The 22402-nt window shown below is 42.3% G+C and overlaps 1 protein-coding gene across 1 annotated transcript in view; it reads left to right on the plus strand.

The window, feature by feature from the left end:
• LOC126428149 (constitutive coactivator of peroxisome proliferator-activated receptor gamma-like) overlaps positions 1-8817 on the plus strand; it is a 34064-nt gene extending 25247 nt beyond the window's left edge. The window contains exon 2 of the mRNA XM_050090059.1: positions 6858-8817. Coding sequence (XP_049946016.1) covers positions 6880-8658 — 1779 coding nt within the window. The 5' untranslated portion in view covers positions 6858-6879 and the 3' untranslated portion in view covers positions 8659-8817. The remainder of the gene's footprint in view (positions 1-6857) is intronic.
• Positions 8818-22402: the final 13585 nt, after the last annotated feature.

Raw genomic sequence — 22402 nt, forward strand, 5'->3', positions numbered from 1 at the left:
TTCAAAGGAACCATCCCAGCATTTGCCTGGAGCGATCTAGGGACGACGGAAAACCTGAATCAGGATTGCCGGACCCGGGATTGAACCGTCGTCCTCCCGAATGCGTTTCCAGTGCGCTAACCGCTGCTCCACCTCGCTCGGTGCATTGTACATGCATCGCACAACTTACGCCGATGTGTGCTGCTCAAACGCCTCGTGTTCCGACTGGTCGCCACCGATCACGGTCTTAAGCGTCACCGGAAGACAGTGCTACACATTCACGTCTGACAAACATGCATCGCGTGACGAGATAATTCGATGCGTACGCCGACTTTCAGATACCAGCAAGCGACTAAAGGGACGTGTGCTGCAGGCCTGCGCTTCATGAAAATGCGCCCCTTGCGAAACGGCTGTTATGCGGCCCTTACTGCATTTTATCTCGAGTTATCAGCAGTTCGTCATTACTTATATTTGCGGTCATGGCTTTCTACAGTGGTTTATCTTATCAGGAGGCTGTCTAAGAATGTCGCTTTGCACAATTGGATTACTTTGAGATACAGTTTACCCTTAACTTCTGCTTTGCTTTCTTCAACATTTCCGTGACTGAAATTTCCTTAATAGTTTGCTGTGATTTGAGTGTCAGAGTCATTAAATAGTAAAACGTCACCAATAGGAATTTTCTGTAACTTTTCCAAAGCATTTGATTGTGTGAACTATGACATTATGTCACAGAAATTACAGTTATACGGTATAAATGGAATAGCACATGCGTGGTTTAAGTCATAACTACAGGAAACAAAAAGTTTCCTGATATGGGTCAAGTGATTTAAATAAGTTTGCTACTTCATCTGACTCGGGTGAAATTACATTAGGTGCTCCACAGGGTTCAATCATGGGTCCTCTTCTGTTCTTGATGAATGTGAACGACCTCCCTTCCTATCTGAAACAGGAATCTAAACTGACACTGTTTGCTGATGATAAAAGCATCATTATTAATCCGATAAAAGGAACTCCAATTGAAAATGATACAAAAAAGGTCTCTGGAAAAGTCATTAATTCGTTTTCTGCAAATGGGCTTGCTCTAAACTTTGAAAAACAACACAGTACATCCAATTTTCTGCTGCAAAAAGTACAGTTCCTTCAGTAAATATAACACATCAATGGAAGTCAGTAGACAGGGTAGAGCATACTAAGTTTTGAGTGTACACATAGATGAGAATCTTAATTGTAAAATTCATATTTTTGATCTTCTAAAGCGACTAGGTTCAGCAACTTTTCCACTCAGAATAATTGCCAATCGTACCTACAGAAGAGGAAACAAAACGTTTCCTGATATGGGTCAAGTGATTTAAATAAGTTTGCTGCTTCATCTGACTCGGGTGAAATTACATTAGGTGCTCCACAGGGTTCAATCATGGGTCCTCTTCTGTTCTTGATGAATGTGAACGACTTCCCTTCCTATCTGAAACAGGAATCTGAACTGACACTGTTTGCTGATGATAAAAGCATCATTATTAATCCGATAAAAGGAACTCCAATTGAAAATGATACAAAAAAGGTCTTTGTAAAAGTCATTAATTAGTTTTCTGCAAATGGGCTTGCTCTAAACTTTGAAAAAAAACACAGTACATCCAATTTTCTGCTGCAAAAAGTACAGTTCCTTCAATAAATATAATACATCAATGGAAGTCAGTAGACAGGGTAGAGCATACTAAGTTTTTGGGTGTATACATAGATGAAAATTTTAATTGTAAAATTCATATTTTGGATCTTCTAAAGCGACTAGGTTCAGCAACTTTTGCTATCAGAATAATTGCCAATCTTGAGGATATAGAAATTAGTAAGCTAACATACTTTGCATACTTTCACTCTCTGATGTCATATGGAACAATATTTTGGGGTAACTCAACATTTAGACAAAAAGTATTCACTGCTCCAAAGAAACTGGTTAGAATAATGTGTGGTGTTCATAGTTGCACATCTTGTAGGCATTTTTTTTTTATAAGATTGGCAATTCTTACAACAGCCTCACAGTACGTTTACTCACTAATGAAATTTGTTCTCAACAACATGGACCAATTTAAAAACAATAGTGACATTCGTGATTATGATAGCAGATAAAAGAAAGACTTAAACTATCCTATCTTTGGCACAGAAAGGGGTAAAACATGCTGCCTTAAAATTTTTCTATAAATTACCAGATGAAATAAAATTTCTGATAGACAGCAGTAATTGCTTCAGAAATAATATCATATCTTCTTGACTACTCCTTCTACACCATAGATGAATTCTTGAATAGGAATAAATAAATCTATAAATATAGTATATGCATTTTGTGCCATTTAAGGGAATGGGTTAAATAATATAAATATTAATCCTAAACTCTGTAATATATTTCTCAGGATCTATGCATCCAAATTGCGTGAAAATGTCAGTTCTAGTATAATATATTTGTCCAATGACTACCCGTTTATCATCTCCATTTCTTCTTGGTGAAGCTATTTTAATGGCGAGTAGTGTCTGATACGCTACTACCGACTCATTTGTCACGATCGCTTCGCAACTGCTTGAATGTTTTAAAACTTCTCGTTCATTTTACAGTCTGTGTTCCACAGTATACGAGGGAAGTCTAGTAAGTAATGCATCACTATTCGTTTTCCTCAGCAATCTTTGGCTGAAAAAATTCGAACTTTGTTGTGGGATACCGTGAAATATTCTCGCTTCAGCCCCTATGGCTTCATGAAGTTCCGATGTGTGACGGCGTTATAAGTAGCCTTCAAAATTACTATGGAGGTGCGTTCCAAGCAAGTAGCTGTCACCGAGTTTATTGTGGCGGAAAACAAGAACATCACAGATATTTCACAGCCGCTTGCTGAATCTCTACGGAGACCTGGCGGTGAGTCGCTGGGTGAGGCGTCTGTCTTCTTCGCAAGAATGTCGGCCAAACCTGTCCGGTATCCCGTGTGTTGGCTGGTCGCGCACAGTTCTGACTGTTGGAACGTGCGGATCCTCTCGTTTGAGGTGATCCACCGATCACAATCATACACCTCGCTGCTCAACTGGATGTCTCTGTGGGCAGTGCTGTAACACCTGTCGGGGTACTCAAAGATGCGTTCTTCCTCGTCCACACTATAACTCTGATCTCACACCATCCGACTTCTATCTGTTAGGAGCAATGCAGGATGAGTACATGGACGATGGGGATGTTACTCATGTAGTAAGGTCATCCGAAGACCAGAATCAGTTGCAAAGCAATTTAGAAAAGATTGCTGTATGGTGTGGCAGGTGCCAGTTGACGCCAAATAACGAAAAGTGTGAGGTGATCCACATGAGTTCCAAAAAGAAATCCGCTGGAATTCGATTACTCTATAAATAGTACAATTCCCAAGGCTGTCAATTCAACTAAGTACCTGGATGTTAAAATTACGAACAACTTCAGTTGGAAAGACCACATAGATAATATTGTGGGGAAGGCGAGCCAAAGGTTGCGTTTCATTGGCAGGACACTTAGAAGATGCAACAAGTCTACTAAAGAGACAGCTTACACTACACTCGTTCGTCTTCTGTTAGAATATTGCTGCGCGGTGTGGGATCCTTACCAGGTGGGATTGACGGAGGACATCGAAAGGGTGCAAAAAAGGGCAGCTCGTTTTGTATTATCACGTAATAGGGGAGAGAGTGTGGCAGATATGATACGCGAGTTGGGATGGAAGTCGTTAAAGCAAAGACGTTTTTCGTCGCGGCGAGATCTATTTACGAAATTTCAGTCACCAACTTTCTCTTCCGAATGCGAAAATATTTTGTTGAGCCCAACCTGCATAGGTAGGAATGATCATCAAAATAAAATAAAAGAAATCAGAGCTTGAACAGAAAGGTTTAGGTGTTCGTTTTTCCCGCGCGCTGTTCGGAAGTGGAAAGGTAGAGAGATAGTATGATTGTGTTTCGATGAACCCTCTGCCAAGCACTTAAATGTGAATTGCAAAATAATCATGTAGATGTAGATGTAGATCTAGCAAGAGGTTGGCTCCGACGTCGAGCAGTAGTGTGGTACGGTGCGGGCATACAGGACCTCCTAGTAAGGTGGCGTAAGGCCGCCGCATTGAACGAAGTTTGTATTGAGAAGCAGGGTTTGTAGCGAAACTGTGGGGAATAATACGCTCTATTGAAATCCCGAATAAAACCAATCATCTTTCAAAAAATTTACTTCTTCAACGCCTCTCGTATTTGTGGTATTACTTGATTCGATCAAAGCTCGTTATCTGAGGACCATAAAATAAAATAAAAAAGTAACAAAGTATCTAATTTCCATCGCACATCCCAATATAGTGTTTTACAACTGGGTGTTGTTGTTGTTGTTGTGTTCAGTCCTGAGACTGGTTTGATGCAGCTCTCCATGCTACTCTATCCTGTGCAAGCTTCTTCATCTCCCAGTACTTACTGCTACCTACATCCTTCTGAATCTGCTTAGTGTATTCATCTCTTGGTCTCCCTCTACGATTTTTATCGTCCACGCTGTCCTCCAATGCTAAATTTGTGATCCCTTGATGCCTCAGAACATGCCCTACCAACCGATCCCTTCTTCTTGTCAAGTTGTGCCATAAACTTATCTTCTCCCCAATTCTATTCAATACCTCCTCGTCAGTTATGTGATCTACCCATCTAATCTTCAGCATTCTTCTGTAGCACCACATTTCGAAAGCTTCTATTCTGTTCTTGTCCAAACTATTTATCGTCCATGTTTCTCTTCCATACATGGCTACACTCCGTACAAATACTTTCACAAACGACTTCCTGACACTTAAATCTATACTCGATGTTCACAAATTTCCTTTCTTCAGAAACGCTTCCCTGCCATTGCCAGTCTACATTTTATATCCTCTCTACTTCGACCATCATCAGTTATTTACAACTGGGTAATGTTGCATGAAAAGATACCCAGTGGATGGCAGAATGGAATGGGTAAGGGGGGTAGTGAGGGGGAAATAAAGGTGGGGGAGTGGAAGGGAGTACCCTGCTCTCATGTCACCCATTCTATTCCTTCTCCTTATCGCCTCTATCCAAGTCCGCCTCACCCCACTGTTTTGAACCCCTCCACTACTTCACCCTTTCCCACCTCCCTCCTCCCCCACCACATCCATCCAGCCATCCACCAGCTACCTATTTCTGTCCACAGTTGCAAACCACACATCAAACTGGCTTGCAGTTCCTTGAAAATACGATGGGTGCTTGGCAACAACAAATGTAAAAGCTTTCCTGCATTCTCTACCTATAGTATAGTATAACAGACACTTTATACACACACCGAGAAAAGTTTTGCATTCGCAGAACTCCTGAAGATAGACGTTGGCTGTGGATATTGAATCACAGACACAGTACCTTTGATTGTTCAGAGATGTCACAAAACCCACCCACAGATGTAAACAATCATGCATCAGCAGCGACTATTGGACGGAGGGTGTCCGACAGCCGATCATTTCCAGTCATTCCATCAGGAAGGAGGTACGCAGCTCGTGTTGTCTATAGGTTAACCAAGCCTAGACGGTCAATACCGCTGTTCGGTCGCGGCCGCATTGTTCCTGTGTGCCAGGAAGTACTCTCAACAACGGAAGTGTTCAGGCATCTCGGAGTGAACCAATGCAAAGTTGTTCGGACATGGAGGAGCTACACAGAGACAGAAACTGTCGGTGACTTGCATCGCTCAGGCCGCCCAAGGGCAACTACTGCAGTGTATGACCGCTACCTACGGATTATGGCTGTGCTTTGTGCAGCCACAGGACGTCGTATTTCGACTCAAACTGGGCACAGTAGGCTGCATGATGCGCGACTTCACTCCCGACGTCCATAGCGACGTCCATCTTTGCATCCACAACACCTTGCAGTGCCGTACAGATGGGCCAAACAACATGCCGTATGGATCGTTCAGGATTGGCATCACGTTCTCTTCACTGATGAGGTCGCATGTGCTTTCAACCAATTGTCGGAGACGTGTTCGGAGGCAACCCGGTCAGGCTGAACGCCTTAGACACACTGTCCAGCGAGTGCAGCAAGGTGGAGGTTCCCTGCTGTTTTGGGGCGGCATTATGGGGGAAGACGTACGCCAGTGGTGGTCATGGAAGGCGTCGTTACGGCTGTACGATACGTGAGTGCCATTCTTCGACCAAGTGTGCTACCATATTGGCGAGAGATGCGTCTTGATGGGCAACAATTCGCACCCACATCTTGTGAATGACTTCCTTCAGGATAACGAGATCGCTCGACTAGAGTGGCCGGCGTGTTCTCGAGACATGAACCCTATACGATGTACCTGGGACCGATTGAAAAGGGCTGTTTATGAAGAACGTGACCCACCAACCACTCTGAGGGATCTACACCGAATCGCCGTTGAGGAGCGGGACAATCTGGACCAAAAGTGCCTTGATGAACTTGTGGATAGTATGTCACGACAAATACAGGCATGCTACTGGGTGTTAGAGGTGCTGGTGTGTAGATCAATCTGGACCACCACATGTGATGGTCTCGCTGTATGGTGGGAAAACAAGCAACGTGTGGTTTTCATGAGCAACAAAAAGGGCGGAAATGATTTTTATGGTACTCTATGTTCCAATTTTTTGTACAGGTTCCGAAACTCTCGGAACCGAGGTGATGCAAAACTTTTTTTGATGTGTGTACTTAGTTTCTTACAATGTTTATCATTCATTTTTAGATCTGATGACGATTATGCAGCGATTTTATAAAAAGTGTAGAACACATACGGTAAAATACGAGTAAACAATAAATTTTAGAAGCTGTGGTATTCACGTTCTCCACATCTTTTTGCATGTATTGTACAGTCCTATCTTTATGTGTCATGGTATAATGTTCTCAATTTCTGTTTACAGGGAGACAGAACGAATCTGAAACATGGGTTGCAAGTGGATTATGCGTTATGTCAGAATTAAAAAGCTGCACAAAGAAGTGTCTTTGATGGAGATTGCAGACGAACACAGAAGGAAGACTGGCCAGGTTCCGGTGATAGCAGTGGATGGACCCAGGTGTGTGTGGTATCTGTACGAGAACTGTGACTTCTGCTGTGGTGGGCAGTACAAGGAGTTCCGGGAGGCGTGCAGAAACTTTGTGCGGCAATTCAGAAACTGCGGCGTGCGTCTCGTGTTCTTCTTCCACGGACTCAGACCCGCTGAAAAATACGAGAAATGGATGCAAGTGGCCAAGGACAACGTGGGGAAAATTAATCAGGGGTTGCAAAATCTACACTTAAGAGGTGCTAAAGCGCTGGATCGTGTCCGGCTCCCAGAAGGGGTGGTACCATGTGCCAGGGTAATCTTCAGGGATGAACCATCGACAGAGGTGCGTCTCTGTATGGGAGATTACAACGGTGAGACTGCCGAGTATGCAGCGAGTTGCGAAAATTGCTTGGGAGTCATGTCCAGCAATGGGAATTTTCTGGTATACAAGAACATACCAAACCTGTTCACATTCGACAGAAGGCTGCAGTTAAACAATGGGGTGAGGATGTTATGCTTTTGCCCGTCAGACATCGCCTCAGACATTGGCGTCAAGCGTGAAGACATGCCAGCATTTGCGACGTTCTTAGGAAATGATACAATCGAGACAGACGAGTTGCAAAACGTGCATAAGCGGCTAGGTTGTAGTTATGAGAACTTACAGGAACTCGTCTGTGCTGTAGCGAAGCTGGTGAAGGGTAAAACAATAGAGGAAATGTGCCAGAGCGCATTTGGTGACAGGTGGCAAGAGTTATTCGAGAGCGTGTTGGCGGGAATTGGCCAGTATGACTACAAGCCAAAAGTATCTGAGGCAGCTGCTGTGAAGGAATCCAGGTGGTCGGAGGTGCTCCGGAGCATTGAAGCGAAACACAGATCAGGTGAGATACCTGCAGTTATACTGTCTGTGGCTCTGCATCGGACTTTCAGATTAGGAGAGGTTCTCGAAGACTTGGCACATGCCAAGTACAGTAGCATGACGACAGCAGAAGTCCTCCAGCCTATGAGGCACAGAATGTACACTGTGCTGCTGTGGGAAAGTGGAGATGGCCCATTCCGCGTGGAGGAACAGATGACCAGCAGCACAGACCGATACCAGTTGCAGGTGGACGTCGACAAACGGCTGCCACGCAGTGTGGTTCACCCGGGCCTGCTGAAACTGTGGACTGGAGATCCAGAAACGCGCTGGCGGCTCTTCAGCTGGGTAGTGGGGGCCCCAGATCCAGACGGGTCCACTCTGAGGTCGCTGGAGCCCCAGTCTCTGGTGGTGCCAGCCGTCGCCCTGCACTTCCTCCGGCACGAGGCCCGTCTTCTGAGTCACCACGAGGCTGAAGTCTTTGCCGTGGTCGCTGTCACAGTGGGCACTTTAACACCTGAGCAGTTGTCCAAGAAGAGGATCCCTACACCAGACCCACGTGCCATTTACCTGTCGACGCTGTTCGTTCGCACTGCCCTGCACGTGTTGGATGTGGCCGCCGTGTGCGGACTGTTCTTCCCACGGGAAGCCGACTGCCAGTTGGACGCCTACTTTGATGGGAAGTTCTTCCACGAACTCTACCTCAAGGCTAAGGCCCAGTCGTTTGCAAGGGTTGGGACTGACGCTCCTTGGGACCCTACCTACCTGGACCCGATCCACAAGTTTCTAGATGTAATAGAAGGCAGCCACACTGATCGACTGTGAGGAATGCACTGTTTGATTATAACCAAATAGACGGTATTCTGAGTGCTGGCCTGTGGTCTGCATATATCACAGGATGCTGAAACGTGCTTTAGTGCCCTCTGATGACTGCAGCACTCAGGATATCGCCATATTAATTGTTACCACTTGGTATTATTGGACCCTGAGTAAAACACTCTTGCAGTCTGTAGTTACTGGATGTAATTTTTTTTTCAACAAAGTTTCAAAGCTGTTCGATAATTTGTTGCTGCGCGTATATTGTAAAATGTTTTTTTTTTTTAACTCATCTTACAGTTGCAGATATGAAGTCTGACAACTAGTTGTCAAACTTGTATTTCTGCAACAGATAGTAAAGAACATGTTATAAGTGCAACAAAAATTATCGACACCTTTAAAATATTGCTGAAAAACAATATTACATCCAGTAACTACAGATAGTTATAATATTACACTCAAAGTTGATATCATCTACAATCTCAGGCTCTGTACTGATGAAGGCAATAAAGCTGACATAAGCTTATGTACTAATATAAAATATCAAACAGCATACTGTCATCGAGTTCTCTACATAATGTCCTAATGTGCCACAATATATGTTGCAGTTCCCCCAGTAAAGAAACTTTCCACTTTTCCCGATTCAGTGTTGACTGAATCGAAGCAATAACTCGTCCTTCACACACAAGTGCTGATGTTTTGTGGTACATCCAGCAGTTGATTGTACATCTGATGACACAATTACATGTTGCTACTATCATTTCAACCATCCTAATCCAGTAGAGATTCAATCGAAGGCAGTGATATTGTCCAGCAGTTGATTACACACCTAATGACACCATTAGATGTTATTAGTATCCTTTCAAACTTCCTAGTTCAGTGGTGACTGAATCGAATAGAAACAACGGTATTCCTTTAATTTCTCCACCCCAACATTGGGGGTAGTCGCTATAACGGTGACAATGTTATCGAAATTACGTCAGAAACAAAATAAGAGGTGGCTCAAACTCCCTCATTGCCAACAACGCACTAAAATCGAACTGGACCTCCTTGTCGTGAATTCTTTCCTAATACAGAACTGTTGTTTGCCAACGTTTTCATTACGGCATGGAAACTGAATAACGCTGAAGTCGAATCTCGATGCAGGTGTCTGTTGCCATGTTCCATTAAATTATCGTACAAAGTTATATTTTCAGACATTTATCTACCAATTACAGTCAAAAAATGTACACATAAGGTATTACAGGTTACATCCAGACGTGAGTAGATTTTGGATATTTATTTCTAATTTCATCTGTTAGAAGGCGTGGACGACTTCATTGTAATGCAATTTCTAAGTAACTATGTGTCCAGGAGGAGACAAGAAAATAATTTCTTTGAAATGAATAACTTTCCAAGTAATTTTGTTTACCATAATTTTAGAAGAATGATGACAAATAAGAAAATTAAAGATTCATATTGTGTAATAACAGTGTAATAACAGATATAAAGATATCATATTGTATCCTTTTATGGACGACATTCTAGCTGTGTAGTGATTCACATTATCCAGAAGGAGACAAGACAGTTATTTCTTTGATGTAAATAACTTTCCAAGTCTTTATGTTACCATAATTTTAAGAGAACGATGACTAATTAAAATATTAAAGATTCGCATCTTGTCATAACAGTGTATTTATTCAAAGATATAAAGATAACACATTGTATACTTGTATGGATGACATTCCATCACTGTAGTCATTCAGATTGTCCAGAAGAAGACAAGACAATAATTCCACCGACTTGAATAATTTTCAAAGTAATTATGATTAACATAATTTTAGAAGCATGGTGACTAATTAGAACATTAAAGATTCATATTTTGATGTAACAGTGTACTTATGCAAAGACATAAAGATAACACATTGTATACTTGAATAGATGACATTCCAGCATGGTAGTCATTCTGATTGTCCAGAAGGAGACAAGACAATAATTCCACTGCCATGAATAATTTTCAGTGTAATTATGATTAAAATAATTTTAGAAGCATGGTGACTAATTAGAACATTAAAGATTCATATTTTGATGTAACAGTGTATTTATTCAAAGACACAAAGATAACACATTGCATACTTGAATAGATGACATTCTAGCACTGTAGTCATTCAGATTGTCCAGAAGGAGACAAGACAATAATTCCACTGACATGAATAATTTTCAATGTAATTATGATTAAAATAATTTTAGAAGCATGGTGAGTAATTAGAACATTAAAGATTCATATTTTAATGTATTTATTCAAAGACACAAAGATAACACATTGTATACTTTTATGGATGACATTCCAACACTGTAGTGATTCAGATTGTCCAGAAGGAGGGAAGGCAATTGTTTCTTTTATATAAATAACTTTCCAAGTAATAATGATTACCGTAATTTTTGAAGCATGGTGACTAATTAAAACATTAGAGATTTATATTCTGATGTAACAGTGAATTCATTCAAAAACATAAAGATAACGCACTGACGACATTCCAGTACTGCAGTGATTCTGATTCAGATGACAAACTGACAAGCTATTACAACCACAATAAAATGATTCCCTAATCGTTTTTGAAGTTACTATTAATTTCATTCTGCATAAAGAACATAAGAATGCATGGTTTCACGGCGATATGTACTGACAAAATTCTCTTGAGCTTCCAGCCACGTTAAGTGGTTGTCAGCACCTGACAATGGCCGAGGAGTTCTCGGGTGAAAGCTCGTGGTTTTTTAACCACTTGTCGTGGCTCGAAGATCGAGATAATATTAATTGCATACAAGGAAGTTGCCTAACTTAAAATAATACAAATCCATTAGACAAGGTAAACAGCAGCACAGAAAGCAACAAATGGTAAGTATTTTGAATAAATTTTCCCTCTGCAATGGAGTGTGCGTTAATCTAAAATTTCGTGTCAGATTAAAACTGTTAGTCACATCTGGACTCGAACATGGGAATTCTTCGAGTTTCTTCCAGCAGTGTTAGTCCTGCAGGATTTCAGGGAAACGTCTTTCAGCCTTAAGGACGAGCCGTGGGTCGTGTTCGAATGGCTCAGTTACTGTAGCACTTGCCCAAGAAACACACAGGTCTCCAGTTCGGGTCCCAGTTGCGCATCCGGTTTTAATAAGCCAGGAGGTCTCAAAGGTAGGCGTTCTTAAGAGAGTTCTGGTGTTGTCTCAGAAGAGGAGAGATTTACATTACTAAATGGCTAAACCAATTCATCGTTCAAGGTATGTGGCCATAGTTTTATCTGCAGTTTGCCTACCTAATGAATTTTAGAGATAAGAAAAATTTATTTTTCAACATTTCGTATACAATTCAGGGTGACAATTATTGAACTATAGGTGGCTATACGGGTAGCAGGGGCTGTGTGGCGTGGACTGGGCGGTTTTTTAGGTTAGCGGGTCTTGGGAATACACAAGAAGGGCATTAGTCACAAAGAGTGTAGGCCGAACGCAGGAAGAACGTAGATATAGGAACCATTCGTATAACTGTTGTAGCCGAGAGGTCTCAGGCGCTGCAGTCATGGACTGTGCGGCTGGTCCCGGCGGAGGTTCGAGTCCTCCCTCGGGCATGGGTGTGTGTGCTTGTCCTTAGGATAATTTAGGATAAGTAGTGTGTAAGCTTAGGGACTGATGACCTTAGCAGTTAAGTCCCATAAGATTTCACACACATTTTTTTTAACTGTTGTAAATTGTCGTAGCTGTGTTGGAAAAGTACCAGAGCTCCAAGCGCTAATAGAAAGCACTGATGCTCAAATCGTTACAGGCACTGAAAACTGGCTAAAGCCGGATATAAGCTCTGCCGAATTTTTTGGGAAGAACCTAACGGTGTTCCGAAAGGATAGGATAAACACGGTTGGCGGTGGCGTGTTTGTTGCTGTCAGAAGTAGCTTAACTTGTCGCGAAATTGAAGTAGATACTTCCTGTGAGTTAGTATGGGCAGAGGTGGTTGTTGGCAACCGGAATAAATTAATAACTGGATCCTTTTACCGACCTTCCAATTCAGATGACACAGTTGCTAAAAGGTTCAAAGAAAACTTGAGTCTGATTTCATACACGTACCCGACTCATACGATAATAGTTGGTGGTGATTTTAATTTACCTCGATATGTTGGCGAAAATACATGTTTAATTCCGGAGGTACGCATAAAATGTTATCCGAAGTTGTGCTAAACGCATTCTCTGAAAATTATTTACAGCAGTTAGTTCATGAGCCCACGCGAATAGTAAACGGTTGTGAAAACACACTTGACCTCTTAGCAACAAATAATCTTGAGTTAATAAAGGGCAATAAAACCGACTCAGGGATTAGTGGACACAGGGTTGTCGTAGTGAGATTGAATACTGTAATCACCCATCCACGAAAAATAAGGGAAAAATATACCTATTCAAAAAAACAGATAAAAATTCACTTGACAACTTCCTGAGAGACAATCTCCACTCATTCCAAATTAATAATATAAGTGTATATCTTAAATAATATAAGTGTAGACCTTAAATTCAAAGAAATAATATCGGTAGCAATTGAGAGATTTATGCCAAATAAATTAACAAACGACAGAGCTGATCCTCCTTGGTACACAAAACGGGTTAGAACACTGGTGCAGAAACAACGAGACAAACATGCCGAATTTAAACAGACGCAAAATCCCCAAGATTGGCGATCTTTTACAGAAGCTGGAAATTTAGGGCGGACTTCAATGTGAGATGCCTATAACAGTTTCCACAACGAAACTTTCACTCGAAACCTGGCAGAAAATCCAAAGAGATTCAGGTCGTATGTGAAGTATGTCAGCGGCAAGAAACAATCAACGGCTTCTCTGCGCGATAGCAATGGAGATACTATCGAAGACAGTGCTGCCAAAGCAGAGTTACTAAACACAGCCTTCCGAAATGCCTTCACAAAAGAAGACGAAGTAAATATTCCAGAATTTGAATCGAGAACAGCTGCCAACACAAGTAACGTAGAAGTAAATATCCTTGGAGTAGTGAAGCAACTTAAATCGCTTAATAAAAGCAAGTCTTGTGGTCCAGACTGTATACCAATTAGGTACCTTTAAAAGTATGCTGATGCATTAGCTCCATACTTAACAGTCATATACAACCATCCGCTCGACGAAAGATCTGTACCCAAAGACTGGAAAGTTGCACAGGTCACACCAATATTCAAGAAATGTAGTAGGAGTAAGTCCTCTAGAACTTAGAACTACTTAAACCTAACTAACCTAATGACATCACACAACACCCAGTCATCACGAGGCAGAGAAAATCCTTGACCCGGCCGGGAATCGAACCCGGGAACCCGGGCGTGGGAAGCGAGAACGCTACCGCACGACCACGAGGGCCCATATCGTTAACGTCGATATGCAGCAGGATTTTAGAACATATATTGTGTTCGAACATAATGAATTACCTCGAAGAAAACGGTCTATTGACACACAGTCAACATGGGTTTAGAAAACACCGTTCCTGTGAAACAACTAGCTCTTTATTCACATGAAGTGCTATTGATAAGGGATTTCAGATCGATTCCGTATTTCTGGATTTCCAGAAGGCTTTAGACACTGTATCACACAAACGGCTCGTAGTGAAATTGCGTGATTATGGAATATCGTCTCAGCTATGTGACTGGATTTGTGATTTTCTGTCAGAGAGTTCACCGTTCGTAGTAATTGACGGAAAGACATCGAGTAAAACAGAAGTAATTTCTGGTGTTCCCAAGGTAGTGTTATATGCCCTTTGCTGTTCCTTACCTAAATTAACGATATTGGAGACAATCTGAACAGCTGTCTTCGGTTGTTTGCAGATGACTCTGTCGTTTATCGACTAAAAAAGTCATCAGAAGATCAAAACAAACTGCAAAACGATTTAGAAAAGATATCTGAATGGTGCGAAAAGTGGCAGCTCACCCTAAATAACGAAAAGTGTGAGGTCATCCACATGAGTGCTAAAAGGAACTCGTTAAACATCGGTTACGCAATAAATCAGTCTAATCTAAAAGCCATAAATTCAACTAAATAGCTGGGTATTACAATTACGAACAACTTAAATTAGAAGGAACACACAGAAAATGTTGCGGGGAAGGATAACAAAAGACTGCGTTTTATTGGCAGGGCGCTTAGAGAATGTAACAGACCTACTAAGGAGACTGCCTACACTACGCTTGTCCGTCCTCTTTCAGAATACTGCTCCGCAGTGTGGGATCCTTACCAGATACGACTGACAGAGTACATCGAAAAAGTTCATAGAAAGGCAGGACATTTTGTATTATCGCGAAATATGGGAGAGAAACGATACAGGGTCTGGGCTGGACATCATTAAAAGAAAGGCGTTTTTCGTTGCGACGGAATCTTCACACGAAATTCCAATCACCAACTTTCTCCTCCGAATGCGAAAATATTTTGCTGAGACCGACCTCCATAGGGAGGAACGACCACCAAGGGAGAATAAGGGAAATCAGAGCTCATACGGAAAGATATTGGTGTTCATTGTTTCCGCGCGCTATACGAGATTGGAATAATGGAGACTTGTGAAGGTTGTTCCGTGAACCCTCTGCCAGGCATTTGAATGTGATTTGTAGAGTATCCATGTAGATGTAGATGTAGATATGAAATACAACCGTCGTAACTTCTGAACAGTTTGAGTTAGGACGTTCAAACTACACGATTTCCCGTGGGGAACGACGGGAATTAGTATGCGTGTGCACGGTTTAGGGGAGCCGGACGTGCCTATGCTGCCCATGTTAAAATCACTAAGTTTGAGGAACATTTATGAATAAACTACCAAAGAGAAAAATACGAATTTTTTTTTACACATAGAGTGATTTAGTATTGCAGTTATGACAGAGGGATTTTGGAGTATCTTTTCTAGTTTCCTTCCTTTTATTTATTAATGACCCAAATTTTTTTACAAATAATTGCTTTATAATTAAACTGAAATGAAACTACTGAACATATTGCCAAATGGCTGTGTTACAATGTAAGTTTGACCACTAGGAGTACTGTATAAAAATGTCATCTCTCTAGCTTGAGTGGATGTTGAGAAAATGTTCCTTATATTCGAAAAATTCTAATTTATGTGAAATGGCTATCAAAGTTTCTCAATACATTCCTGCACTAAGGTGGATTATTAGGGTCTTCTTCTTCATCCTCCAAAAGCTTCCTCTTCTGTCTTCTTTCCTGGCCTGTTGTTCCATCATACTTCACATGCCTTTCTCTTCTTTCTGCTCCTCTTATCCTTTCTCTGTCAATATTTCTTAGTGCTCGCACAGTGTTCACCCCAGCTGTAAATCCTAATGCCTTCAGAATTCACACTTCACACTGTTCCCTTGGTTGTAGGTTGCTATTGAATCATAAATGCCAAAGTGCAGTGTTTTTATGCTTACAAACACCCTTTTAGGAATCACTTTCCAAATCAAATTGTTTACGCTCTCATTAGGATTCTGCGTCTTTCCGTGTAGACATTTGTGTAACAATTCTGGCTGTGCTTAGTCATGAAAAATTGGTTTTATTGTTCCCTCCTGATGCTTGTACATACTGCATATTACCCGCTTTACACAAGAAGTATAATACTACCAACAACAGGCGCAACACTGAACTAATTCTAAACGGTAAACAGCAAAGAGACGTTGTTCCGCGCTCTTATTCATTGTAGTATCGCAACTTGGTATTAGTGTTAATTTTCTTTTCCCCACGTTCTTCCTCTTCTTATATACACGGTTACTAAAACGCGGCATCGTAACCAGAACAAAAGTGTACGACAATATTAAATGGAGCAAGATGTTCGAAATTCTGAGGAAAATAGGAGTAAGCTGTAAGGAAATACGGGTAATATTTGCCGCAGAAAACAATGTAGCCAACCCTTGCACACTCGCTGTATGCGTAACATAAGGCGCTGTGTGCGTAACAGGCCGAGAAAATCCCAAGCAGTACGCCAGGAAGTCACGAGAGGGTGTTAGATGCATTCAGCGGCCGCCCATTTCCTCTGCAGGCGTGGGGGAAAATGGTAATAACTCCACTTCTAGGGCGAGTAGAACAATAATTCAAAGTTTACATTAAAGAGGAATGTTCCAATTAATTTTCGGTAGCAAAAAAAAAAAAAATCGTAATTTTTAGGATTTGACCACTTCCGGCTCCCCTTAGTTTAGCGACGAAGCTCTCTTTCATTTCGATGGTTTCGTCAATAAGGAACATTGGCGCATTTGGGGGACTGCTCAGTGTTCACCGTCACATTCCCTCGTTCAACAGTGCCATCGTCATCTTCAGTGTTCGTGCGTCGTCTCATCAGTTGGCAGTGTGGATTATCGACGAGTGTGTACGGCTCCGTGTTTGTCTCTATGTGTCTCCTGTATTATTGCCCACCGTTCTGTAGCTTCTGTGTCTTCTCCTGTTTTTGCTGCTTGTGTCTTCTATGGCTGAAGAGCAGCGTAGTGTGCTGCTGACAGCCTGCCTGTTGTAAAGGCTTTAAAATAACAATAAAGTAAAAAAAAAAAAAAAATTGGGGACTGAGAATACGCATTTCGCAATCGAGATATCTCTTCACCCTTAGCGGATGACTGTGTGGTGTGAGATTTCCAGTCACGGAATAACCGCTACAATATTCCTTGATAGCACGGTGACTACCGAAAGGTAGATAAAAGTTTTGGAAGACGATTCCATCCTCATTATCCAGAGTGACATTTTGACAAGATGTGGTTCATAAAAGACGCAGCTCGACACCATAAAAACAGGTTAGTATGTGATATCCTGGAAGAGCACTCTGGGGGCCGTGTTCTGGCTCTTGGATGGCATAGATCTCGATTCGCCACCGTATTCTCCGGTTCTGAGCACATGCGACTTCTTTTTGTGGGGCTGTATTAAAGGTAAGGTGTACAGCAATAACCGCAAAACCACTGCTTCGTAGAAAACAGTCATTCATGAGGTCATCGATGTTGCGACACATCAGCGCGTCATGCAGAATTTCGCTATTTTTCTACGCCAGATCATCGCCAGTGATGTCAGCCACTTCGAACTTGTCGTAACCTAAATCAGAATATCTGTAGTGACATTTACGTGTGGAATATAGTGTGCACGCCGTAGTTTCCAACTAATTTACATTTCTTTCATATAATTCAGTAACTGTCCTCCTGTGATTACTGTCAGAATTTAAAAATTCAGAAGTAACCTATTCATTAGAAGGTACAATTTTACTTTGAATGCCAAACACATTAATCCAAATACAGAAGATCTGAACTGTCTCTATGTCTTCTGGTAACACAAGGTACTGCACATCAGTTACCATAATTACACTACTGGCCATTAAAATTGCTACACCACGAAGATGACGTGATACAGACGCGAAATTTAACCGACAGGAAGAAGATGCTATGATATGCAAATGATTAGCTTTTCAGAGCATTCACTCAAGGTTGGCGCCGGTGGCGACACCTACAACTTTCTGACTTGACGAAAGTTTCCAACCGATTTCTCACACACAAACAGCAGTTGACCGGCGTTGCCTGGTGAAACGTTGTTGTGATGTCTCGTGTAAGGAGGAGAAATGCGTACCATCACGTTTCCTCCTTTGGTAAAGGACGGATTGTAGTCTATCGCGATTGCGGTTTATCGTATCGCGACATTGCTGCTCGCGTTGGTCGAGATCCAATGACTGTTAGCAGAATATGGAATCGGTGGGTTCAGGACGGTAATACGGAACGCCGTGCTGGATCCCAACGGCCTCGTATCACTAGCAGTCGAGATGACAGGCATCTTATCCGCATGGCTGTAACGGATCGTGCAGCCACGTCTCGATCCCTGAGTCAACAGATGGGGACGTTTGCAAGACAACAACCGTCTGCACGAACAGTTCGACGTCGTTTGCAGCAGCATGGACTATCAGGTCGGAGACCGTGGCTGCGGTTACCCTCGACGCTGCATCACAGACAGGAGCGCCTGCGATGGTGTACCTAACGACGAACCTGGGTGGGCGAATGGCAAAACGTCATTTTTTTCGGATGAATCCAGGTTCTGTTTACAGCATCATGATGGTCGCACCCGTGTTTGGCGACATCGCGGTGAATGCATATTGGAAGCGTGAATTCGTCATCGCCATACTGGCGTATCACCCGGCGTGATGGTATGGGGTGCCATTGGTTACACGTGTCGGTCACCTCTTGTTCGCATTGACGGCACTTTGAACAGTGGACGTTACATTTCAGATGTGTCACGACCCGTGGCTCTACCCTTTATTTGATCCCTGCGAAACCCCACATTTTAGCTGGATAATGCACGACCGCATGTTGTAGGTCCTGTACGGGCCTTTCTGGATACAGAAAATGTTCGACTGCTGCCCTGGCGAGCACATTAACCAGATCTCTGACCAAATGAAATCGTCTGGTCAATGGTGGCCGAGCAACTGGCTCGTCACAATACGCCAGTCAGTACTCTTGATGAACTGTGGTATCGTGTTGAAGCCGTATGGACCGCTGTACCTGTACACGCCATCCAAGCTCTGTTTGACTCAATGCCCAGGCGTATCAAGGCCGTTATTACGGCCAGAGGTGGTTGTTCTGGGCACTTATTTCTCAGGTTCTATGCACCCAAATTGCGTGAAAATGTAATCACATGTCAGTTCTAGTATAATATATTTGTCCAAGGAATACCCGTTTATCATCTGCATTTTAATGGCCAGTAGTGTATATTTGTCCGGTAGTTGAGAATGAAAGCATTCAGCGACTTGCTCGTTTACACGTAGTTCCAAAACTTTCCGTGGTTACCGCTACTATATGATGAAAGGAGATATGGCTTGTTGCTTGCTACATTTGTGGTGTTCGTGCAGCATAACTACCGCACCAGGCATAACCTGTTAACTTATTACTCGTTTATAACACACTCTACTCGACGCACATTTTGCATTTTGCATTTTCACCGCGCGGACCACCCTGAGATATGCTGGAAGAGAGTCAGCGCGTCAGTTTTGAAATTGATGGCATTTGCATTTTACATGTTGTAATTCTTTTCTGAAATTACAAAAATAACCATGCAAAGTTAGTAGGAAATGTGAAACCATATGTTCTGATTGCAAATTTAACTGCATTGAAGGCACACATTGCGCAACACATTCTGAACGTGACCCCAGAAACACTTCGATCAGTTGTGGGACATGTTGTTTCTCGATTTCAACTTATTACAGAAAACGATGGACAGCATATTGAACATGTTTTGCGCCAGTCACACGGAAATGAATAATCCGAATCGATTTTGGTTGAAGCATTTCCTGCTGTTTTTGGCCTCAAGACAATTAAAAACCGATGTGAGAGGTGCTTTTTATGCGGTTTTTGGCCTCAGGACAATTAAAAACCGATATGAGTGTTGCTTTTTATGCGGTTTTTGGCCTCAGGACAATTAAAAACCGATGTATGTGGTGCTTTTTATGCGGTTTTAGGCCTCAGGACAATTAAAAACCGATGTGAGTGGTGCTTTTTATCTGGTTTTTGGCCTCAGGTCAATTAAAAACCGATATGAGTGTTGCTTTTTATGCGGTTTTTGGCCTCAGGACAATTAAAAACCGATGTGAGTGGTGCTTTTTATGCGGTTTTTGGCCTCAGGACTAATAAAAACCGATGTGCTTTGCATGCGGTTTTTGGCCTCAGGATAATTAAAAACAGATGTGAGTGGTGCTTTTCATGTGGTTTTTGGCCTCAGGACAATTAAAAACCGATGTTAGTGGTGCTTTTTATGCGGTTTTTGGCCTCAGGACAATTAAAAACCGATGTGAATGGTGCTTTTCATGCGGTTTTTTGCTTCAGGACAATTAAAAACCGATGTGAGTGGTGCTTTTTATGCGGTTTTTGGCCTCAAGACAATTAAAAACCGATGTGAGTGGTACTTTTCATGCGGTTTTTGGCCTCAGTACAATTAAAAACCGATGTGAGCGGTGCTTTCATGCTTTTTTTGGCCTCAGGACAATTAAAAACCGATGTGAGTGGTGCTTTTTATGCTTTTTTTGGCCTCAGGACAATTAAAAACCGATGTGAGTGTTGCTTTTTATGCGGTTTTTGGCCTCAGGACAATTAAAAACCGATGTGAGTGGTGCTTTCATGCTTTTTTTGCCCTCAGGACAATTAAAAACCGATGTGAGTGTTGCTTTTTATGCGGTTTTTGGCCTCAGGACAATTAAAAACTGATGTGAGTGGGGCTTTTCATGCGGTTTTTGGCCTCAGGACAATTAAAAACTGATGTGAGTGGTGCTTTTTATGCGGTTTTTGGCCTCAGGACAATTAAAAACCGATGTGAGTGGTGCTTTTTATGCGGTTTTTGGCCTCAGGACAATTAAAAACCGGTTTTTACCATCTGCTGGGACATGCCCTTGCCGTGGTGGATGGGCTTGCGTAATTAACAGTATCACACCTGTACACCCATGCACACTGAGTAGTACAGTTTGTTTATCGTCAAACATACACCTTAAGCATTGTTGTATGATTCGTTTGCCATTTGTAGTCGACCACTATTAAACTATGATGTTTACAGCTCCATATATTGCTACATTTTGTAACTATTTATTTTTCTTCTGCCAGGCGTTTTCCCCCTTCTCGGATAATTTTCCGTTGCATTTTGACGTCATTGTGACCAGTGGTGTTATTTCTAGAGTGGTTTCAACGTTTAACTTTAACTATAATCACCCTGTACAACATAGCGTGACTGCGATGCGGGTATATAAGCACCGTCATTTTGGCACAGGATTGTTGTGGCATTCGTGTTTTTCACAGGTGCATACGGAAAGTGCGGAAACATGAAATATGCCGGCATTGCTACCATATTCTTCTAATTAGGACCAATCTGCTTTTATTCTTTTCTTGGCTGCAGCCCAAACGCCGGTACACATCTGTCTATGAATGAGGAATGTGTATGGGCAGCATATGTGTCGGAATGCACCATCGTGGGAACTGCGATAAGGAATGTTTCTGCTTCATGAGAACACACGTCCGCACAGAGCAAACGAGCGCTCTCCCTATACTACTCACCTCTCTCCATCGGATTATCAACCCTTCGATTCCTTAAAAAAGACCTGGCAGGGTCGATGATTCCTTTCGGACAGACGAGGATGTGCAACAGGAAGTTACGGACTTCTTAATGCAGCAGGATAGGGTGTTACTACCGCATGGTCTTAGGTGCCTTGCCACGCTTCGCACGGCTCCCACTGACTGAGGTTCGAGTCCTCCTTAGCGTAAGTTAGTTGAAGGGGGGAATGGGGTAGGACATCGAAACTTCATGAAATTCGATTTTCCAAAAATATGCCTATTTTGTAGCGCACATCTTCCTGAATAGTTTGATGCATAAAACATATATATGTGAAAGTGTTGTGTACATAGTTCCGTGTAGTCAGTGCATACACAATGTTCCCACTAGAGCGCGCCCCGCTAAGCACAACAGCGCAGGCTCAGCGCTCGTCTGTCTCCGCACTACGAGATGGCGCTGCCTTAGAGACGGACCACGTTTCCACCGATCCGCGTATTAATATGTAATGCAGCCAATGAGATTGCTGCTAACATAGAACCTTTTCTCCCCACGGATCACACTCATGCAGTGATACGTGAATGCACGAGGCATTATAACGAGTGTACAGACCTCCAATTAGTCAGTCTGCATTAGTCTGTACCAGTCTGCATTTGTCTGTACCAGTCTATAGTCAAGTTTCAGTCTGCACCTAATAAGATTATCATATTCCTGTACATAGCCATGAAGATAAATGA

The sequence above is a fragment of the Schistocerca serialis genome, chromosome 12 (genome assembly GCF_023864345.2).
Source record: "Schistocerca serialis cubense isolate TAMUIC-IGC-003099 chromosome 12, iqSchSeri2.2, whole genome shotgun sequence".
Classification (NCBI taxonomy): domain Eukaryota; kingdom Metazoa; phylum Arthropoda; class Insecta; order Orthoptera; family Acrididae; genus Schistocerca; species Schistocerca serialis.